This window comes from Pteropus alecto, unplaced genomic scaffold (genome assembly GCF_000325575.1).
Source record: "Pteropus alecto unplaced genomic scaffold, ASM32557v1 scaffold171, whole genome shotgun sequence".
In the NCBI taxonomy this organism is placed as follows: domain Eukaryota; kingdom Metazoa; phylum Chordata; class Mammalia; order Chiroptera; family Pteropodidae; genus Pteropus; species Pteropus alecto.
In genome coordinates this window covers 5,269,872-5,294,062 of record NW_006431925.1, presented here as the reverse complement: position 1 = coordinate 5,294,062, position 24,191 = coordinate 5,269,872, and the positions used below count along the sequence as shown (strand labels likewise).

Below are 24,191 nucleotides of genomic sequence, written 5' to 3'. Positions count from 1 at the left end.
TGGAGTCTGCTGTGCTTCTTTGCAGAAGGTCAATGCCTTGTCTTAAGGGTCTACATATCTCTACGTCTGGATTCCAGACTCCCTTTTTTTCTCCCTTCAAGTTAATCATGAGAAAAACATCAAATTCCAATAGAGAGGCATCCTACAATATACTTGAGCAGTACTCCTCAAAACTGTCAGGGTAATTAAAAGCTAAGAAAGTCTGAGAAACTGTCACAGCCTAAGGAAACATGATGACTAAATGTAATGTGGTATCCTGGATGGGATCCAGAAAAAGAATTTAGAGAAAAACTAATGGAATCTAAATAAAGTATGGAGTTTAATTAATGTACCAGTGCTGGCTCTTTAGTTGTGACAAACATATCATGGTAATTTGAGATGTTAATAATATGGGAAGTTGGGTGATGGGTATATGGGAACTCTCTGAATTATCTTTGCAACTTTTCCATAAATCTAAACTTATTCTAAAATTTAAAGTTTATTTAAAAAGAGAGAAAGAGAGAACTCAAAGTACTATACACTTATAGTCAAGTAAGGAATGCTGAAATAGATTTACAAATAAATGTAAAACTGGCAAGACCAGTCCATATGCACACAGTAAAAATCAATTTTTATGAACAGGAAAAATTTGCTTACTATCAGTGTTCAAAAAGTTAACTTCTACCTCTGCAGAGTTGTAAGACAGCCCAGTAAAAGACAAATCTTATATAGCCCTATAGGACTAGGTAATCCTGAGAAGCTCCAAAATTCCATTAAAAGGATATCTAGAAATCTCTTTTCCTGTTTCAAAATATTTTACAATTTTTTTCTTATAAAGAATGCAGATGCCAAAATCATAAAAAGGGTTTACAATAGAATTAGCTGACTTAACAAAAGGGCCAACAGAAGTAGAAATATTCAAAAGGTTATGCAATGTCTTGCTAAGTTATCACAACATTATGAACTGAAAAATAACCCAAAGATCAAGACAATTTATCACCCTGCCTTGAAGAAACTCTACAGACTGCCAGAGATATATATCACTGCCTTCGAGTTAAAGCATTCATTATGTTATATTACCTAGGCAACATACCAGCAAATGGTACAGTAATAAAATATGAATTTAAAAAGCAAACTGAACAAAAGAACAATCAACATCAAGTTCTCAACTAAATTCTATCCCCTACATGGTTGTACAAACTATTCATGTTAAAGATAGACTCAGCTCTTAGGTGAGAACTGTCATTTTCCCAGGCCTCTTATTTTCATACAGAGGGGCTTTAACTGGATTAACACTCATACCCTCAGTTTCTGCCTCTGTAAGAAAAGGCTCCATAACAAAATATATGAAGAAGAGTTTCCATGACAAAATATATGGTTGTGATTTGGAGCATTTGCCCTTAGATTTTTTATTTTAAGCTCTTATTTAAAACTGTCTGTTTCCTCTTTCCTCAGTCTTATTGCATGTGACAAGTGTCTTGAAGCCAGAATTCACATAGATCTTTCATATTTCAGTTTCAGGTACTCTGGTAGAAGAGTGACTCTCTCAAAGTAAATTCGAAAAGTGACTTCTGAATACAGTCTATTATCTCATGCTTGACCATGGGGGAAAACTTTCTGATCACTCCCTATGTGACAATTTCCACTCTATGTCACAGAAATATTTCTTATGATAAATGAATAAATTACTATTCTGGTTCTACCTCAATTTGTGTGCATTTAGTGAGATTTCTCAGAACCTGATCACCTCCTAAGCACTGAAAAAAAATAAATCTCTGGGCTTTGAAGTCAGAGGCTAGATTTCTTCCTGCCTTCCCCAAGACGAAATATCTACCTCTTTCAGTTGCATTTTTACTGATTAACTTGCCCCTATTAAAGTCTCAGGTAAGAGGCATATTTTAGAGCTAAATCTTAGGAAAGCTCTGCTTATTCTGAGAACTATGAAACAGATTATAGTTCCTTCTTTCCTTTCCTCTTTCAACCAGAAAGTTTAGCATCAACTGTAAGGGATCTTGTAGAAGTGGTTCTCAATTTTTCCATGTTTGTGAATATTTTGTTAAAATTTAGGGCAGCCAACTTGAATTAAACAAGTTAAAACAACTCTAAATAAATTATTCTACCATCTCAGATGGCCTAGAACGCATTCGTAATTAACCCATTATCCATATGGTCTTTTTTCAGCATTGTGGAGTCCTTTGAGAACTATTCCTACCCAGATAGTAATTTCTGATTACTATCACAATTTCTGATTACTATCACTAGGCACAAGGCAAAGCTCTCTTGAACCACCATCTTCCTCTCAAGTTCCAATGAACCACTCCTTCTTTCCTTAATGCTATGCTTTGCCTTTGACTTCTAAGTCGAAGAAAATTGTACATGTTCATCTCAACATTACATATGATGGACATAATGTTTTACAACAAAAATTAAAGTTATATATATATATGTGAAAACTTTGCAACATACTGTATCATCTCAAGCACTCCAGTCAGAAACCATGTTTTTTATTTCCCCCATTGTGACTTACTGACATAATTCTATTTTCTTTGCTCCTAATGCTTTATTATTATTCGTATTTTAGTATTTTATTGCATATATGTCTTATCTTCTTAAATTCTTTGTGGAATGAGACTAGATGTTCAAAAAATAAATAAAATACAGAAAGGTAATACTTTCTCTAGTGTCTACTCTCTACTGACCTCTACAGGTAGAAAGGAAGAGTAAGTGAGACGCAATCTATTGCTGTATTACTTAGGTATTGTCCAGGAGATCCTTACCCAACAGGAAAGTTTAAAGTAACTGGTGATCTTTGTAATGCTGACCATTACTGACCAGACTCCATCTATTCACAGAATGGATTTCTTAGTTTGCTAAAATCTATTCACTGTGAAAGACCTCTAGGAACCATGTATCCTGTTTTCAAGAGACTTCCCTTTCTCCCGCACCCATATACAAACGGACACCAAAGTCTTCTCTTGTTGTGGGTCAAGGCTAAGGGCCTCGATGTCAAAGTTCCTTCCAACTCTGTAAAACTTGAATCTGGGAGTGGAAAAAAGACTCAATAGTCGTAATGACATAAAGGTGCAGACAGTGCAACTTGTCTGTGCTTTACAGACAAATGTCAACAAATGTAGGAACTCCTGCGATGCAGCAATCAGAGATAATGTGAGATTTGCTTCTCGTTTTTACAAAACGTTTCTACAAAAAATATAAGGCAGCTGCAAGATAACCAGCAAGAGGCAGCTTCAATTTTGTGTAGAAAGACTGTTGATTTTGCATGGATTATTTTCTTCCATCACGCTACTTTGTATGGATAGCAACAGTCAGCGATGTCATATTCTAAAACAACAGATCCAAATGTATAGGTATATTGTGCCTACTGATCCCATATCAAAGATCTGGGTAATGCAGTCAGGGTAACACTATTATTCTTCATCTAAATTTTCCAAGCTCATAGGAAAATAATGCTAATCTGATGCATGTTCGAGGAATACGTTATGCGGGAAAGAAAATCAAGCCTTTGTTTAATTTTACTTACATGCTAATATGTCCTTACGGGAAACACCACAGATTTTAATATCCTTATGTGCATTAGAATATGTCATTTTTTGTATTAGTAGCAGGTTAAAAAGTTTATTAACAATCACACACTTTCTTGGATAAGAATATTTTTAGCAAGGATATTTTCTAAAGGATTGATCTCCAAATGTGTATTCACATAGCATACCAATACCTTTTCCACAACTGAAAGATTACAATGATTTATAACAATAAGAGGAGGAGACAGTGTTATTTTATTGTTTGGGGTAAGGAAATTTTTGAAAGATTTGTAGATTTTATTTTCATCTTCTCATATTTTGTGATTCAATTGATTCATTCTATTCACCTATCTTCATAATGGGCATAATATGAGTTTAAGCAAATTAAAACTTTTTCAAAGTCTGGAAACAAGCTTTCTGAGCCGAAAAGTGTTTCGTTAAAAGGTGTTCAAAGACGGCCAATAAGTGTTTTCACTCTTTTAAAGATACACACTGAGCACCTTCTACAGAGTCGGGTTGGTTCTGCGCAGGGGTTAGCCCATTGTTTTTCAAGAGCGCACATCCGGGTCATCCACCCGAAAGCCAGCAGAGGCTCCGCCCTCGTAAGGGCGGGGCCACGGGCGATTTGGGTGTCTTCCTCCCTGGCGGCGGTGCGTCCTCCCTCGGCGTTGCGAGGAGTTGCGCTGCGCGCGTCCTGAACCCGTCGCATCCCCACGCGGGCTAGAGCCATGGCTGAGAGTGGCCGGACACCTCAGGCCCGGGCGCTCCTGCAGCAGTGCCTGCACGCCCGGCTGCAAGTACGCCCCGCCGAGGGGGACGCCGCGGCCCAGTGGGTGGAGGTAACGTCGGTCCCGCAGCTCCTATTATCTTCCGGCCCCTGCAGTTCGTTCTGCAATGTCTGGGTGACTTGTTCCCCAGCGTCTTCCTCCGAGCCCGCGACGTGGGGTCCAGCACGTGCCGTGGGCGGTGCGGGACGTAAGGCGGGTCCGGCCAGGGTGCCTACAGTTCCCTGCCTGACTTCGCCTGTCTCTTAATCCCTGCACCATCCGCCCCAGCTCTTTCTCCCTTAGACCTATTCCTCTATAGGAGGATTGTGTTCCCTACTTTGGACCGCGGGAATGTGAATTGCCTCTCACCGGCTGCCTACTTGTGCTCGGTGGACTTTAGACCTCATTGTGTCAGATCTCTTGCTTCGAAAGAGCAGAGGCCCTTCGCGTTGCTGTGCTGGGATGGTTCGAGCTTGTAGGCTAGATATGTTGAAAACGTTGAAGATCTCTTTTGACTTGAGCTCCAGATCCTCTCGATTTTCCTGTTACATTTACTGTAGCTAGGTCTTAGCATAGAAATGAAATTTTCCACGAAACAGTTCTTTTTTCAAGAAACTTCGAAAATTTTGACTTATTTCCAAATAGAAATAAAGACCACTGCTTTATAATAACATTGCCTTGGTATCAAACACATTTTCTCCAAAGAATTTAAAACATTTACACCACTATGATTTCCTTCTACTCGGATATTTGCCTTTTTAAAAAACAACCTGCACCTAATCCATTCAAAAACAAAATGTTCTTTGAGGCCCCTGACTTATTTTTGAGGTAAGATGAAATGAAGGAAAAAGCTAGTTCGTAATTAAGACTTTTGGAAGTGCTCAGAAACTTTAATGTAGGAGCATCTCCACTTTTCCTACCTGCTGAATTTAGTCTCAGATCTAGCATTCCTTAACATAATCATTGTCATTATTTTAAGTAATATTCATAAACTATGATATATGGGTGATTATTCTTAAAATGTGATCCTTTGCTAACTTGGAAATATAAGCATAAACATTCCTATATTTTCGCCTTCCTTTTCTCAAAACTTCGTGTTTCTTATTTCTTATTTTTGTTATGGCCTTTTTTTGAGGTCTTGATTTCTCTACCATATTTTGAAATTTTGTTCTTTTTATATTTGCCATCTCATCAAAAAATTGCTTATTTTTATAGTTGCCTCATGGGATTTTAAATCTCAAACTACTAATTATTTAGATTTTTCCCTTTTATCTTTTTATATTCTTCATGCCTGTATTCTTCATCTCTTTATACAAAAGTCAGCCTTCCAAACTACCGGTCTATGTTTATAAACTTCAAAAGCTATTTTAAAGTTTTACCTTCACTCCCACACATGGTTAAATTAGTATAAAGAGATAGTAAGAAAGTAAATTCCTCTTTCTCAAGTATCCTCTTCCTTATTCTATTATTAAAAGTTCTAATGTTTTAAAAGCATTGTTTTAATTGTCAAAGGTTTGAAGGATACTTTGTATGTCCTTAGTTTCATTCATTTAGAGCTTTGCAGTCATAGGCTCATGTTTTTCTTCTTGGGAGATGAATTTTTTAAGCTAGTGAGAATTAGCTGTACTTTTCTATACATTTGAAATGTTTTATACCAAAAGAAACTATAAGGAAAGTGATTCTGACTTGAAGAGGGGAATTTGTAGGCCACAACTTAAGATCAATTATTGGAATAAACTTAAAAAATACCTTCATGAGGAGGTAGTGTGGTGAGTGCAACAGGTATATATTTCTGCAAATAATTCAGTATTGTGACATTGCAAGTGTCCAAATATGAATATGCTTGAGGATATTTTCAGTGGAGAGGCCTGTGACAGTGGTGCAAATAACTGTGGGATTCAACCTGCCAGCTCCTTATTGTGAGTGTGCATTGGAGGTCCTTGTTCCAGAAGTACAACTGCATTTTTTAAAAATTACTTCTTTTCCAGGTAAGTCAGGTGTAAGTGCAGACTGCATTTACATTTACACAGAAGACAATTTAGATAACATAAATCCTGTAAGATACAGTAGAACTTAAATGCATTCAACAGACAAATAGAGTTTCTTTTAAGTACAAAATAGTCTACAAAGTGCTTTGAGAGTGAAAATGTAAAATAAATTGTGTACCAGCTCTTAAATTTATTTTTACGTACTAACTTAATAAACACTTATGTCTCTCTTACTTTGAACCAGGCACTGTTTTAAGCCCCTTACAACTGTTAACTCATTTAATCTTTATAATAGCTCTTGGACTCAACAGGGTTAATCTATGAAATTAAAAACTTAATGATTCACTCAGCAGCAAAGAATCAGCAGCAAAATCAAATTCGTTTATTAAGTGTCTCTTTTACATATGGTCTCTAACCTACAAGAACTAATAAAGAAATATCCAAGTCTTTATATAAAATAAATAAGCTTACGTTTCTGATAACACACAATTTCGTGATGTAGACCTTAGTATCATAAATGCAGTTTCCAAGGACTTATCACTATGTTTATTTAAAGCATTAACAATAACGAAAAATAATTGGATGATTTCTTAGAGTTTATTGAAATAGAATCAGACCCTTATTTTCATGACCTGCAAGTAAATGGATAAGGAGGAATAAAGAGTGTTCATGTCAAAGGACATATCAGTTACGCTGTTGCTTATACATCAACCATTTGATATAATGTGGATTCATTTGGTGTTAAACACCCTGCAAACTAAATGTCTCTGACAGCCTTACTTAGAGGGGAGGAGGCTAGTTTATAGTCCTAATATTGTTGATTAGAAGTAAATGTTTGAAGGTAAAACTTGTGGTCTTCACTGCTCTTGGCTATATTTTAAACTTAATTTTTGAAATAAATGAAAACGGGTGATTGAATATTGAAAAAGATTTTCTCACATATTTAAGAAATCAGTATTGTAAATCAATGTTGTAAAAATTTAATTCTCTTTAACCTCTATATAACAGTTGTAATATTTTATTTATTTACCTCTGTATCTCTATACAAATGTTTCTTTCTAATCTGAGTTCACTGTGCTGATTTATCATAGGTTCAGAGGGGATTAGTGATCTATGTGTGCTTTTTCAAGGGAGCTGATAAAGAACTTCTTCCCAAAATGGGTACGTGTTTGATGCTGTTTATTTTTTTAAGAGTGACATTGTATAGCAATAGATGGATGAATTTCCAGACAAGGCAAAAGGCATAATCTTAAATTGTACTGGTATACAAGTTTTAAATGACAACTCAGTGTACTGGTTTTGACTTTAGCTATTTGCCTGTTCCAAAGTTTAAAGTGGGCAAGTGTGGTGGAATTCTTTTAAAACATCTGCAGCATTTTGGATGACTTATAGAATGGTTTATAAGAGTTTACACACACATACAGACAACACACTGAGATTCAGTCAAGGATACAGAAACTTGTTGGAAGCAGAGTGGCCACATAGAGAGAAGCAGATGCTACATTTCTTAATATAGTTTTTTTTATCTCCCAGAGTCCCTAGCAGGTCTGTAGGTGATACTGTATGTATAAAATATGAGTCCCATCTACGGCCATGCTACCCTGAACAAGCCCAATCCTGTCTGATCTTGGAAACTAAGCAGGGTAGGGCCTGGTTAGTACTTGGATGGGAGACCACCTAGGAAGACCAGGTGATATAGGCATAAAAAATAAAAAAATTAGGGATTGTAACCTGACAGGGTCCTTGTAATCTGTGAGGTTAACCAAGGGTTGCCTCGCCTGAAAAAAAAAATAAAAAGATATGGGTCCCTTCAAATCTGGACCACTCAAGTTTGCATCATTATTATGGAAGAATTTACATTAACCATTTAGGCATTTCTTTCTAGGAAATGTGTATAAATATAAGGTTCTTCTGATTCATTAACCAAGCTCAGTGTCATATCAACACCCTCTGCAAGGGCAGAGAAAGCAGAGTCAACGTTCAGGCATCTCTGAACAACAATTTATCTGCCTTCAACTTTCCAGTATCCTGAATAGTCCATAGCACTGCACATTCCTTGTGATAATTAATAGTTCCAGATATACCAAATCAAATCGTATACTGTCTCAAGACAGTATTTGATATAATAATTATGTCCAAAAAAAAAAAAGCCTGAAATAATGGAGCTATCCCTTAAGATTAGGGACAGGTTATATCTTCTTTATTAGTAAAGGACAGCACCCATTAGTTCAAGTAATAAGAAATATAAATTACACAAATATGTAGTTGAAGTATGCAGAAGTTAACCTAGTGGAACTCAAGGGTGAATAGCCCAGTGAGGAACAGCTTGGACAAAAGGCTAAAGCTCCTGGAGAGAATTTTGTGCTGAGACATCAAACATGTTTAACAATTTATCAGAGGATGAAAACTAGACTTACAAAGGGACCTACAATAGGTGAGGATGGAAAGCCAATAACTATAATGGTTTAAAATTAGAATCTAGATGATAATAAAGAGCTTTGAAGGGTTTAAAGAGAAAATGAAATGAGAGCTCCTGTTATAGAGGATGATTTGCCAGGACCTAATGCTTGGGTGTTGGACATTCTGTCCATTTTCCTGAGTATTTTGCCTTGGATTAAATCTTTATTAACCATAAAAAAGTATAATAGAAATCTTCAATAACAGGAATAGAATTTTTGTTGTGACTTACGACTGACTTCGGAAAGTTGTTTCATATATTCTTAAATAGATCTTAATTATAAGCTGAAATGAATCAACTACATCCAAGCTGCATTTTGTTTTATAGTAATTAAATCCTATGTGCTACCGTCTCCCTGAGTTCACTTTGAATACATATATAAGATTGTGGTGAATTAAAAATACCGAGGAGGTCCACCTTAACTCTTTTAGTGGATAGTCTAATACAAAGCTTTATATATCATGATTCTCAGTAAAAAACTGTGACTCTAAGAATCACATTCTGCTGGTGTGAATTGTAAGCAAAATAAGTCCATCTATTATTCATAACAGTAGTTTGGACTTTCCTTTATTCCAGGAGACAGAGTAAGCCAGTGTGATGGGATTCTCTTAAACTCCACCTCATACTTATTACATGGATTCAGATCTTTCCAATTAAATCATGTTGCCTTTGAAACATAACAACCACTTATATCCATAAAGTCTGAAACAGCATGGCTAACATAGAGATGTACAGAATCTTCCCCAATTCATCTTCAGTATAATTGGACTGAGATCCAGAGACCTGTCCAAGCCTAACTTCCTGTATATATTAGATACTTGATTGATAACCTGTCTTAGGATCTTTCAGTTCCCAACATGCCATTAATTCATTATCTCATTTTAATTTAACTTACTGGCATTTGTACTTGTATTATATTCTACATACTGATATTTGTTTAACAGTTTGAATTGAATTCTCAGTTATTGTCAGTAGAGGGAGGTATGCAGGAGTATAATAAATTATATTTCAGGCCTGTTATTCCAAAATTGCTTCCTTAGTTTGTTACAAGAATGAGGCCTAGATAGCTAAATAGTGATTTCCATTGAAATGAAGTGCTCTGGAGAGTTTCCTTAGAAGCAAGCAATAAAGACTGCTGGCTATACAGCAAAGTCCTATTCATAATAGAGAATATTAGAGGTATTTTTAAATAGATGTTAGTTAAGTAAAAATTGATAGTGTTTAATGCATAGCTTAGGAATTCATATGGGTGTTCACTATGTTAGGTTTTTACTAGGTTAATTCTATGAATTAACCATACTTAATCCTTATTTACTACAGACCCTGTAATAATTGAAACCATCGATTACCCCACCAGAAAGCATACCTTTTCAAGCCTAATTATTAGGCAGGAGTATGAGGTTTCTATAGTTTCTTTTATCATTTGTCCTCTTGGGACTATTGTTTACAAACAGAAGTCATTTATACCCTTCATAGAGGTAGGGAGACCCTAAGGCTATTTATATTAGGCATTTCTTATGTTTATTGTTTTGAAAATGGCTAATGATAGATGTAAAAGTTTTCTAAGTTTAAATTTCTAGCTACACATAAATATTTATGATGATTTTGACACTTATTAGCTATAAATATAGTTTCATAAGTTCCATAAAAATAATAATACCATGTCTTCTTGTATGTATATAAAGAAATTGCCAGTAACTCTAAACTTTTTCATTTACTTTTTCAGTTGTAACAATGAATTTCTGATGATTCTTGCTTTCACCTTTACTCTTCTCCCACGGGTTAGATTTGTAAAATGATTAATTCATATAATAGTGCCTTTAAGATTATGAAATTGTAAAATCAGCTGGGTTTTAAGGAGGCCCAGGTTTTTTGAACCTGGAACCTTTGTCTCAGCTTAGAACTCAGAGCAAATAAGTTTAAAAGAATAAATGCACTAAGATTTTTATTTAATATTCTTTGTTATGAAGCAGAATTTGGTGTGAGGAGGATTTATCATGGTCTTTTTCTAATGGGATTTGCTTATGAAATAGAAAAAAGAAGAAGGCAAAATCCCGTGTATTTCTCTGGGCCAACAATATTTTGAGTTTCCAGTGTATAGTTAATTTAGTCCTTTCTGGATGAACTGAATTGTTATGAGCTCTTAACTGCCAAGTCACATTTAAATCATTGCCATTTTCGACATGAAATTTGCCCTGTTTTTCATGCTTAGTTCATTTAGCTTAGTGAAGCAGTTTTTAAAATCTAAATATAGACTTTGGGTAAAAAGCATGAGCTGACAAATTGAGTTTTAAATATTGAAACTTGCTGACTAGAAAATTGTTGGATTTCTTTATTTTTTTTCCCTTCATTTGTTTTTCACTTAAAAATGTTTTCCCTTTCTTCCCCACCCAGTTAATACACTGTTAAATGTGAAAGTAAGTGAAACAGAAAATGGCAAGCACGTCTCTATACTGGATCTACCTGGCAACATTCTTATCATCCCTCAAGCCACTCTTGGTGGGAGAGTAAAAGGAAGAAATATGCAGTATCACTCTAACTCTGGAAAAGAAGAAGGGTTAGAACTTTATTCCCAGTTTGTGACTTTATGTGAAAAAGAATTAGCTGCAAACAGCAAGTGTGCTGAAGCGGGGGTTGTGGTTAAACATGGCACTTACGGGAACAGGCAGGTGTTAAAGCTGGATACCAATGGACCGTACACACACCTAATTGAGTTTTGAAAAATTGAAAGTTAATTTCTACAGTTGTTTTCTGGTATAAAATGATCTGGACTACAATTAAATTTTCTTCCCCTTCTTCTTGAATACACTAATCTTCAGCATTTTTAGACAAGAAAATCCTGGGTCCCAGCCATAACTCTACAACCTACTAATTGGATGACCTTGCCAGTCACCTAAACCCTAGACTTCAGTCACCTTTCATTCTGCTTTTCCCTACAGTTGGACTTGAAAGTTTGAAAATTGCTTTCTATTCACTTTATGGTCATTGTGGAATACAGCTCTCTAGCTGTATTTAAGTATTTTGAAATGAAGAGTTTTGTGCAATCAAGGAAAATATATTTCTTATACCCTCAAATGTATGTAGTATGTAATAAAAATAACTGTATTAAAATTAGGTAAAATCCAACACTAACCAATTATAATTCGGTCAGTTTTATTTTATTTCAGTTTTCTATATTTTGAAAGAATATGCAATTTACTGTTTTTTCAACATATGAAAATGTAATATAGAAATTTATTGTGAATTATAATATTACATGCCAAGGATTTCCAAACGCTTTAAATTATTTTAAGAATCTTTAGTTGATACTGAAACAAGGTATCAGAGATGAAAAGTTGTTTTTACTTAATATAACAGTGTGTTAATACTCTGTTTCTTAATTTTTTGCCAAAACAATGTATGTCTCATTTTTTATCTTTGGTTTTTAAAAGTTACTGTTTCATGAAATTAGTGTTCATGATTTTTTACAAAGTTCCTTTCTTGTTGAATTAGATTGCTATAAAAGGAAGAAAAAGGGAAGCTTTCTACTGGAATTAGTTGAAAATAAATTCACTTGCTCATTTCCTTATTATCTATTAATGAATATTTGTGTCTCCCGCCCCCCGCCGCCCGAAATCATATGTTGAAGTACCCCAATATGGTGGTATTTGGAAATGGGGCCTTTGGGAGGCGTTTAGATTAATGAGGTCATGAGAGTGGGATTAGTGTCCTCATAGGAGACACCAGAGAGCTTGCTCTCTCCCCACCATGTGAGGATTCAGTGAGAAAGCAGCCATCTACAAGCCAGGAAGAGAATCCTTACTAGAAAATGACCATGCTGGCACTTTGATCTTAAAAGTCTAACCTCAAGAACTGTGAGAAAATAAATTTCTGTTTAAACCACCCAGTCTGTGGTATTTTGTTGACAGCCTGAGCTAAGACGGTGACATAAGATAGCTAATTGAGTAGACTTTTCAAGGGCAAGAAGAAAATATATAAGAAATTGAAAGAATAAATGAATCAATAAAAGATAATATTCAGTTTTTGCAAACTTCTCTGAAGTGATTTAAAGAGATATTTTAAAGAGTGAAAAACAACTATTTCTAATTACCAGAAAGATGAAGAAATTAACTTGAATAAACAAGTAACTGCTGAAAATTTTTTGTTTAATGATTTCTTTAGTTCCGTGTTCTTTAGATACTTAAAATTTTTATCACCAAAAAAAAAAAAAAATCCTATTTTCTCTATATTCTTCCTGTACTATTCTATTTTGGAACTTCAGAATCAATAACTGGCTTGGTAATGAGCTCTTTGTCCTTAACTTTGGCTTTATTGATTTACAATACACTTATTGAAATGTAATAAACTATTCATAAACTTGCAAACTCCAATTTTCTCAAAGTTTCTACAAGGAGATGTATATGTTTTTCAAAAAGATTATGTGCTTCCTATTTTAAATCATTTTGAGTTTGTGTGTAGGAGAAATATTGACTCACAGCCCTAGATTGCTCTTTTACAGTTCAGGCAATTCTCTTTAAATTTTTTTCATGAGGTACTTGTGGAGAATAGCAATTTCAACTACATGAAGGATTATTAAGTAGAATGTGATGGCTCTTTATTTCATTGCCAAGGAGGCTAACTAGCACAAGAGGGAAAAGGCAGGAGAAATAGTGGATATGAAAATAACTATACCTTGGCTTTCTGTAGCTCTTCTGGCCCAAGGTGCTCAAAGAACCTTCAATAAATGTCTCATTTTATCTTCACAGTATATAATGAGGATAGTGCTGCGGAAAATTAAACGATGCTTAAATGATTTCCCTAAGATCACGTAATAGGAATAATTTCAAACTTCCTGACTTTTCTTGTAATGAGAGTTGTTAAAATTGAAATTGTTCTTGATAAAGGCTTAGCATCTCCTGGTGTTGATCATTTGAGAAAGAACAGCCAATAAATTGATTTCTTTACTAAATTAGGTGGCAGTTGTAAGTCACAGGGTTGTAATGTAGATGGGTACTAGACTTATCGTGGTGATCACATCATAAGGTATATAAATATCTAATCACTATGTTATACACCTGAAACTAATATATTTTATGTCAACTATAGTTTAAGTAAAATAAAAATAAAGGTGGCAGTAGGATAGCACCTAATGTAGGTGCCTTCTTCCTCTTTTTCTAAGATTCTAGAATTTTTGAATTAGAATATCATTTCTAAATACTATTTTAATCTGTCTTTAAAGACAACTGATTCAGTTAAAGAGAATACTGTGTGTAAAACATGGACTACCAATGAGTGTGGTTTTAATATTTTGAATATACTCAGTAAAATCAAACACACTTTTATCATTCCTTCATTAATGCAAGTCAAAAGAAGGCATACTGTTCATAAATAATATCTGTATTAATGATTTATTGACTATAACGAAAGAAATAAACTTATCAAATATAAGGATCAAATACAATAGAATCCTATGCCACTTGTTTTAGGAACTTACATTGGTGTTGTAAGAGAACAATGACGTCAAATTTTTATTATGTATGATTAGCATCGCAGAGGACCTAATTTGTTATGTTATAGTTAAATTGATATTGAAAAAACCCACATGACAATGAAACTAATATATTTAGAAGTGCCTTACCTATTAATTTATTGAAATAAGACTAGTTTCTGAAGAACTACTAGAAAACTAACATTTTCGTTCTGAAGCCACACTTTGGTAATGACTTCAAATGGCTATTTATTTTGAAGACTTCCTAATTATTCTCTTTCCTCCTATTTCTCCTATCTCTAATCCTTTTTTACAGACCATCTTCAAAATATTGTTCCTAGAACATTTCTTTGCCTATGATATTATACTGTTCAGAAATTTATAACTTTTTTTTTTTAATCTACAGGGCAAAGTCTAAACTTCTAAGGTAGCAAGAAGGTTCTCCATACACCTTAAGAGTGAATGAAATTGCGCAGGGAGAACTGTAAAGGACCAAAGTCAGACTCTCAAGAAAACAAAGGGCAGCATATGAGAAGCCAGAGGACACTATAGTAGTCCCCTTCACTCACAGTTTCACTTTCTATGGTTTCAGTTACTTCTGGTCAACAACAGTTCAAAATTATTAAATGGAAAATTTCAGAAATAAGCAAATCACAAATTCACTCTATAGTATCTTTTTAATATTACTATTTGTGTAAGAGCTCTGTACCTTTAAAAGATGTATAGAAAACAAGTCTTAAAATACAAAAAGGAAAAACTTTCATTTAAGAAAAGCTGTATTTGCGTCCTTCATAAAACAAACTTTTTGTGAATCAAATAAAAATGTCTTTATGAATTTTGATGCATCAAGCTTTATTAGACCCTTCTATATTTAATACAAAATACGGCAATTCCGTGAGACGCATCACAAATAGCCAATTTCGTGACAAATATGACCCTACTTTTTACTGAGCTTTTCTGTTGAATGAATTATTTGTAGTGGGTCAGCCAGCATTTTTCTCCTAAGAAGCTTAATAAAATTTGACCTATTACATCAGCTTTTCTTCTGAATGTGAAAAGATCAATTTATGTAGAGAATGCACCACACCCCTTGTAACAGTATCTGAGAACCATTAGCTAATACAATTATAAACAGTTGGGGCTGGGAAAGTAATGTGGACTTTTTTTTTTTTTTTTTTTTGAGAGGAGGTATGGAGTTTTTTAGAGCATGTCTGACCATACTAGCAAAAATGCCATCCTTGGATCCTCCTTTGAGATACTGTTTACTTAACTTTGTGCTAACAGAGATAAACTAAGGCACACTTTCTACTCTAGGCATTCTTTTAATTTACTTTGCAGCCCCAAGTTAAGCCTCTTTTTGAGTAGATGCAATCATCTTCAAAGTTTAGTTTGCTCAGTGCCTGGATTACCCTTTCTCCTGATTATATTCAAATAGTCCTCATGGCTTTGATTTCTCTTTATTGTATGCATACCTACCTTTTTTAAGCCAGATGCTTAAAATGTTCTTAAATTTGCTTAATACTGTATCATAGATAGTTGCTCTGCACTTAAAAGTTGTGTTCCTGCATCTCACCCTGGACCTACTAAATCAGGATTTCTGAGAAGGGGCTTGCAAATCTGCGTTTTAAAAGTCACTTTTCCTTACCTGTTACACAAACTAGCAACTGGCAAATGATTGTGTAGTTGTAATATCTCTGAACCAAGGGTCAAGAGGCTTTAGTTGGAGTTTCAGCTTTCCCACAGACTGTGTGTTGTACTACCCTAGGGTAAATCAGTCCAGGACTCATCATAAAAGAGAAGGATTTGTATTTGATAAATTCTAAGATCTCATTCAGTTCTGTCACTTTGTGGAACTCTGAAAACCGAATCTTACATAGAAGGAGTTAGTTAAACTTTAATTAGAAGAACTGGAAAAATTGTTTAGGTTTATATTCATCTAAGCTATAGTTGTCTCTTAATTCAGCTAGTATGTGAGTTACTCTTCTAAATAACTAAATTCTGCTTGCATTGCATTAGTTTTTATTTGGTTCTTAAAAGCTGACCCACAGAATGAGCTTCAGACATTTCACTCAGCCCTTTGCCGTTTCATAGCTCCATGTTTCCTTGGTGATTCCAGTGTTCACAGTCTGCCAGGTCCACTTTGAGCCATTGCCACTCTGCATTCCTTTTACATTGTTGATAATATCCTTTTTTTCTTCTTCTCCTTCTTATAAAGAAAGTGACTTATTTTCTCAGGGTTCTGAATTGTCAGAGGTTACTGCAAATTTTAAAGCTGTATTTACTAACAAGAAAGGAAAGTGTCTCACTGTCTTAAGCAATGATTAAATTTTATGCTTTTGATTGCCTTAGTGTTGGGTAGTGTTTTTTTCCATTATAAATCTGGGCCTAATTTTACTTTCAAGATGATTTCAGAATTTTATTTTAAATGTTATTCAGTATTCTTGAGCTATCATCTCATAAATAATAATGATGAGCATCCATATCCTCCGAAAGGTTTTTTAAAAATCTTTCTTTTCAATGATGATATAATTTGCTAAACTTTTCCAAAAATCTTATTGGCAGTTTCTTATTTATTAATGTCATGTGACCAGAATAAAGTTCATCTAGTATATAGTCTATATTTTTGCATTTATCCTAAAATATATGTAGGATTTAGTAATGATATATTAATTTCTTTTTTTTCTTGATATTTTCATTTAAAAAGAAGAGTGAAAAATTATGCAAGCATTTCAATACTGGATCATTGCTACTCTCAGTTTAATTAATATTTGAGATTATTTAATTAACCAGATACTTACTACTTATGTGAAAAAGCAGTGGTAGGCATTATAAGCAAATAGATAAGTGTATTGCAAGGGACCTGCCATTAAGGTTACACTAGTGATTCATCCTGAATTACACAATAATTATAGAAAAAATATTGGATTTTAGCTCTCCTAGGAGTTCTTTGTTAGACACAGTCAGAATTCAAAAGGCATAGTTTTTTAAATAAGAATTTATTTAGAATCTACTATATACCCAGTATTCAGAAACATGGGGGATAAAAAATAAAACATGTTTCCTTTCTTTGTAGGTCCATATCTTTATATATTTCAGGAGACAGATGGGGGCAGGGAATATAGATTTGGAATTTAGCTGCATATAAATTTTTGAGGAACCACCATACTATTAACTTTGGTGACTTTGGATATTAGAACTACCATATGATCTAGCAATTCCACTTTTGGGTACATATCCAAAGGAATTGAAAGCAAGGTCTCGATGAGAGATTTGCACATTCATATTTAGAGCAGCATTATTCACAATACCCAAGAAGTGGAAGCAACCCAAATGTCCATCGAAGGATGAATGAAAACAAAATGAGGTATAAATATGAATGGAGTATTATTCAGCCTTAAATAGAAAAGAAAATTCTTTTACATGCTATGATGCAGAAAAACTTTGAGGACATTATGCTAAATGATCTGTTCACAAAAAGAAAAGTACTACATGATTCCACTTATATGAAATATCTAAAGTAGTCAAATTCATAGAAACAGGAAATAGGATGGCTGCCAGGGACTGCGGAGATGGGGAAATGGAGAGTTGTTTAAAGTTGTTGTTTATAAAGTTTTAGTCATGCAAGATTTTTAAAAAAGTTCTAGAGATCTATCTCACAACATTGTGGGTATACTTAAACTACTGAACAATATACACTTTTTAAAAGGTCACCAAAGTGGATGACTTTGTGTAAGACTGTGTAGAAAAGATGTCAAGAAAGAAACAGCAGGAAGCTGCATATTTAGGAAACAGGCAGATTAATAGATGCCTTCAAGAGACTGACAAAGGGCAGGAAGAGATGAAGCAGAAAAATTAGGAGAGAATGATGTCATGTAATCCAAGAGAAGGGAGAATTTCTATTCAAGTAGGTTGTGGTGAACAATATCCAATGCACTAGAGAGTTCAAATAGGGAAGAACTTTTTAAAAGCCTTTAGGATTTATAATTAGGAGGCCACTATAAACATTACTGAGTACAGGTTCCTTGGAATTATGTAAGCCAAATATCTTGAGAATTGAATGGGACCTAAGGAGATATAGTAGAAATAGAAGAGTCAGGGAGCTGAGGATGAAGGAAATCGAAGAGCTGTAGTTTTATAGGAAAGCAGCAATATAAAAGATTTTGTTGGGTTTTTTTTTAAGATGCAGAAAATCTAAGCATGTTTTTAGAGGAAGTAGAAACACTGAAGAAAGGAGAGGCTTATGGAACAAAGTTAAGAAGCAAAATACCATATCAAAAGTGTAGGTGGAGGGGTGCTTTTGGAAAATTTTGAGTATCCACTGGGATAAGAAAAGATTGCTGAGTGTAGGATGAAACGGAGAGCTCTAAAGGAGTTCAGACACATTGTCCTCTACCTTTGCTATAAAACATAGGACTTGATCATCTGGGAGAGAGGAAAATGGCGTGGATTAGTGGCTGGAGGACAGAAGTGAATGTTTGACATAGCTACTTTAAGAAATGGGTAAGTGAGCAAACTAGTTGAGGCTGTATACACATCATAAATAACACAGCAAATTAAAAAGCACAGTTACACAATTTTCTTGGCAGCCCAGGAGCAGATTGGAAAAAGCAGGTGGTTTGGTTGATCCACATTCAGGGATCAGCAGAAGAGGTGCCGTGTATTAAGATCAATGATGTAGAAGGAATGCTAGTAAGGAAGTGGTTGGAACAACTGACCTCATAAACCAAAACAGACAAGGAAAGGATAAAAAAATAAAATCAGCAAGGAGCTAACAGACTAGTTAAGGGATGAGGTCAAGAAGACCAGTGCTTCTTAGAAGGGCAAATTCAAAGAGAATTAGAGTAGTAGATGTGGAAAGATTAGAGACTGGTCACAGCATGAGATCTGTGCATAGAGCCATTAAGAATGATAACAAGATCTAGGATGAGGCCATGGAAATGTGTAGCTGTAGTCAAGGAATTTTGAAGCTAGTACATTGGATAGCTACCCTATTTAGACAATAAAAGACCCAGAATGAAAAGACTCAAAACAGAAATACCCAAAACCCTGTGCCAAAATTTTTAATAACTGTGAGAGTGTGAACTGATGGTCAGCAAAAGGCAATGATGAGGGTGGGGAGAGAGTAATGTTTCAAGAGGATGTGAACTTTAGAAAAATAGAAAAGGAGAACCATAGTCTGAAAACCCTGGGGAAGCCAGGGAAATGTCAGCTCCATTTCCTGGTGGTGAAATAGGAATCACTTTCACTTAAAAGGATCTGTGTGGTCATGAGGAAGTCGGGTTTTTATTATGGCAAAGAGATCAATAGATTGTTAGGGAAAGGTCAACAGTACACCCGTCCCTCAATTTATGAGGTATTTTTATGCAAGTTTTTTTATTTATGGTAAATATCCCCCCCTCCGTTTACGCAGACATTTTATACGCGGTTTCCATTTATATGGTCCCATTTTACACAGTTCTTTCTTTTTCATTTCCATTACTGACGATTACCTTTTTCTAAAAAACAATAGCTTAATTTGGCTACGTACAAAGAACTAATACTTACTAACACACAATTATTAATGATCTCCCGTTCATTGGATGGCAAATAAAAAAGCACGGGTGACTACTGATGTTTTTCAGGATTGGTTTTACAAACGTTTTGCTTTTGAAGTTGAAAATTATCTGAAGGAAAAATGTCTTCCTTTTAAGATAGTAGTTTTACTCTTAGGTAATGTACCCGGTCATCCACACAATTTAGAACATCCAAATATGAAAGTTGTATAATTACCACCAAATATAACTTCCTTGACCCATTATTATTTCTACCTTTAAGATTAATCATATTAAATAGAGTTTTAATGATATTTTTAATAAACTTGAAGATAATGAATCACTCACAGTTACAGAAGCCTGGAATAAATACGCAATTTTAAGTTGTATCAAGAATATTGCTTTATTTTTGAATGATGTAAAGTTGTCAACTTTAAATGCTTGCTGGAAAGCAATATGGCCAGAAGTGGTTGTACCAGGGAATATGGTTCCAACAACTGAAGAGGGGAGTAACCGGCATTATTAATTTATTAAATAAATTTCAAGAAGACAATTTAACATAGATGATATTAACAATTACTGGTTGATCATGAATTAACTGATAATGAATTAATTCACTTAATATCCGAAGCCCATCCTGTCAATGAATGTGACAATGACCTTGAACCACTTTCATTCACTGCAGAAAATACTTACAAAGCTCTTCAATCGGCCACAAAACTGGAAACTGGAATTCTAGATATTGACCCAAATGTTCAATGAGCCTTAAAATTTTGAAAAGATTTTTTAAATGTTGCAATGAATATTGAAGAATTTATGAAAACTTAGCAAAAGATGGGATTAGAAAAAGATCATCTAAAAACATAAACATAAATAATGAAACCGAGGTAGTACTTTCATATATTTCGAGCGATGAAGACAGTGACTTTGTGCCAATTAAAGAGAAGGTTGATTGCTTTAGATTACAATACAGACATCGACAACGAATAAAATTTATTTTTTTCCTGAATTTCATTAGCATTTTTTGTGAAGATATGTAAAATAAATATTTTTATGACTTGTATTGTCCTATTTCTTTAGTATTTTTTTTTTCGTATTGGTAGACTCTTTTTACGCGTTTTTTTCCCTGCATAAAAAAAGATGTGTGGACCGGGTTAATCCATGTAAATTGAGAGGTGGGTATATAGGAAATTTTATCAGCAAAAGGTAAATAATAATACAACGGTATTTTAGAGGATAAATTGTGATTACTAGGAGAATCAGCAAGTTGAGTGTTATGGAAAAGAGAGAGAGAGGAGAGACAAGAAAAAGTGACCAGAAAGATATAATGAGGGAAATGGCATTGAGAAGTACACAAGAGTTGCAGGTAGGTGAAAGAAAAATGTGAATGGAATCATAATGCTAATTTTTGGTTGAATATTGTTTGTCAGAAACAAAGCAAAAGAAATTGAGCAAGAGAAGTGATGTTAATACAACCAGAATGCTAATTATGCCTGAATATTGTTTGGGAGTGATAAAGTAAAAAATATGGTGACGTAAGATAAAAAGAAAACACTAAATTTTGGCTTCGTATCATTTAGGAGAGATGAAAAAATGAAGATGATCTGGAAACAATATCTAATATTAGTATAAATAACCTCTCCTTTAAAGTTTTAGACTTCAGATTTAAACATTTTGTTCTGAGGGAAAACATCTAGGCATCTTCTCCAAAGCCAACTTTCAATTAATATTTATCTTTCAGTACTGGAAATACATTGAGTACTTGATCTAGGATGACCACAATTCAGTTCCAGTTCACCCCATTTTCACAGGTTGTTTATTTATTTATTTAGTATAGATCTATAATGCACATGCCACAAAATTCACCACTTTAAAGTGTCTAATGGTTTATAGTATATTCACAAGGTTGCGCAATATTGTCGTATGGCATAATATTGCAATAAGGTTGTACATCATCACTAATTCTAGAACATTTTTATCATTATAAAAAGATGTTTAGTACTTATTAAAGTCACTTTCCATTTCCACTCTATTCCCAGCCCCTGGCAATCACTATTTTATCTTTGGTCTCTATGGATTTGCCTATTCTTGATATTTTATACTCAAATTGAATCACACAATATTTGGCCATTTTGCGTCTGACTTCTTTCACTTAGCATAATGTTTTCAAGGTTTATCCATATTATAGCTTGTATCAGAACTTCGCTCCCTTTTATGACTAAATAATATTTCATTGTATGGATATACTACATTTTTGTTATCCATTCATCCAGTTGATAGACATTTGCATTGTTTCCATTTATGTATTTATTTATTTCCTATTATGAACACTGTACCTTGCTATAAACATTCAAGTACATACAAGTTTTTGTGTGGACATAGGTTTTCAGTGATCTTGAGTAAATGTACCTAGGAGTAGAATTGCTGGTTCATATGGTAACTCTATGTTTAACTTCTTGAGAAACTAACAAACTGTTTTCCAAAGCAGCTGCACCATTTTACATTCCTACTTAAGCAATGTATGAGGGTTCAAATTTCTCTATTTCCTTACCAACACCCGTTATTTTCCTTTTTTGAAAAAATTATAGCCATCATAGTGCCTGCGAAGTGGTATGTCAGTGTAGTTTTGATTTGCATTTCCCTAATGACCAATGTTGAGCATATTTTCACGTGCTCATTTCTCTTTTGTATAGTATCTTCTTTGAAGAGATGTCCATTCAAATTCTTTGTCCATTTTTTAATTGGGTTATTTATCTTTTTATTGTTAATTACGAGAGTTCTTTATTCTGGATACTAAAACTTTATCAGTAAATGATTTGCAAATAGTTTATCCCATTTTATGGGTTGTCTTTTTATTTTCTTGATAATGTCTTTTGAATAACAAAAGTTTTTAATTTTAATGAAGTCCAATTTATTTTTCTTTGGTTGCTTGTGCTTTAGATGTTGTATCTAAGAACCCAGCATATGTATAAATAACTCCTCTTTTCATTCTAAAAAGTATCCCGGTAGATAACAAATTACACAGACGCTCTACTAATAACAATCTCAGAGACAGGTAATTAGAAGCCCTGACGCAGGTGGATGAGCAAATACTGACTTATTTTATCTTTTCCTCATGATAACTGGTACCATTATTTGGAAATCTACCAGCAGTTGCAGTTGCCATTTTGCATTCTTAGGCAACAAATTCATGTTGAGCACCTACTATGAGTCAGGTACCTTTCCAAAGGGGGGCGAAAAATTGCACCAGGAAATTGCAAAGAAAAAAATTTTAAATGCTTTTTTAAAAAATTATTTTGTAAAAGTAATATAACCATTGAAAATATTGAAAAGATAGAAAAGCCTGTCATTGTTTAAATACAATTATTTCATTTATTTATTCTCTTATAATCTTTGCTAATGACCACACACATATTTTTAACACAATTTCGTTATAAAGGGATTTTATATTTTGCTTTTTAAAAACAATATTTTATCACAAATATTTAATACAAATTTTTAAAAATGTTTATTTCAGGGAGTGTAAGGGAGAGGAAGTAGACAAAGGGAGAAAATGTGTAAGTCAATAAAATATTATTAAGATGGACAAATATGGTCTATAAATGGATTTGTGCTCTTGTCTGTGAATGCCTGTAGGTTGGCAAATTGAGTTCAAGAGTATATAATTCTATTCCATATTATTAACATTTTTCTTTTTCTTCCTGATCTATGACTCTGGCTCCACTGATTACCTAAATCATATTACATGGTTAATTTAATTTCTAGCTATTGTTCATACTGTCAGTTAAATAGTTGCATCTATATGAGATTCTCTATTCTAAGTTTGCAGCTAGACAAGAATTTTGACATATAAACTAATTTTTATTAGAATTTATTTCAAAAATAATGTGTCCCAAAGAAGTTAGTAATAAACCTATACTCATAAACGCAATAGCTGATAAGAATTTCCATAAGTATTTTTTATAACACTGTATATGGTTTTTCCTCAGATATGATAATTCAGCAAGAATACTATTTATCACCTGGGTAGAGTTTCGTCCTTTTACTTGGTAAGTTCAATTTCTTGAGCTAGACAAATAATCTTAGATTATGAATTTCACAGTGAATTATTTAGATCTTAATATTATCACATTATCCTGAATGATTATTATTCTAATATATTTAATTTTTAAGTGGATGATCATCCATCATTAGTTTTTACATTCAAATGGCTCCAATTGATGGATTAGGTTTTGATGGGATACCTTACATGCTATTTATAAAGGATGAAACATCCCTAAATTAAATCACTAAATTATTTTCTTAAATTACCTGTCTACAGGTGAACAGTTAACTTGCCTAAAGAGCTTGTAGCCAAAGACGAGGGTTTGCGTAATATTTAGTAACATATCTCAGTCCTAACTCCACAATCCTAGCTCTGGCTTGACTTACTCTTGGGTTTTGGCTCATGTTGAGAACTGAG

General features: G+C 33.9%; 1 protein-coding gene and 1 pseudogene across 2 annotated transcripts; both read left to right on the top strand.

Moving 5' to 3' along the window:
- The first annotated feature begins 4,125 nt into the window (after positions 1-4,125).
- On the top strand, positions 4,126-15,037 carry DTD2 (D-tyrosyl-tRNA deacylase 2 (putative)). Of its 2 annotated transcripts, XM_015585547.2 has the most exons (4): positions 4,126-4,357; positions 7,365-7,434; positions 11,126-11,288; positions 14,605-15,037. In XM_015585547.2, exons 1-4 carry the CDS (start codon positions 4,247-4,249, stop codon positions 14,627-14,629), a joined length of 369 nt encoding a protein of 122 aa, XP_015441033.1. In that variant the 5' UTR covers positions 4,126-4,246; the 3' UTR covers positions 14,630-15,037. The 2 variants fall into 2 exon arrangements, with proteins under 2 accessions (XP_015441033.1, XP_006906927.1); XM_006906865.3 differs by lacking the exon at positions 14,605-15,037 and having other exon boundaries at positions 4,129-4,357; positions 11,126-13,095.
- Positions 7,857-7,975, top strand: LOC112475579 (annotated as a pseudogene).
- Positions 15,038-24,191: the final 9,154 nt, after the last annotated feature.

What these genes read in the sequence shown, in the direction of transcription:
- DTD2 (XM_006906865.3), top strand. Translation starts at nt 4,247, where the DNA reads ATGGCTGAGAGTGGCCGGACACCTCAGGCCCGGGCGCTCCTGCAGCAG. An exon ending in CCGCGGCCCAGTGGGTGGAG is followed by an intron (nt 4,358 to 7,364) that starts GTAACGTCGGTC and finishes GATTTATCATAG; the next exon opens with GTTCAGAGGGGATTAGTGAT. An exon ending in AGAACTTCTTCCCAAAATGG is followed by an intron (nt 7,435 to 11,125) that starts GTACGTGTTTGA and finishes TTCCCCACCCAG; the next exon opens with TTAATACACTGTTAAATGTG.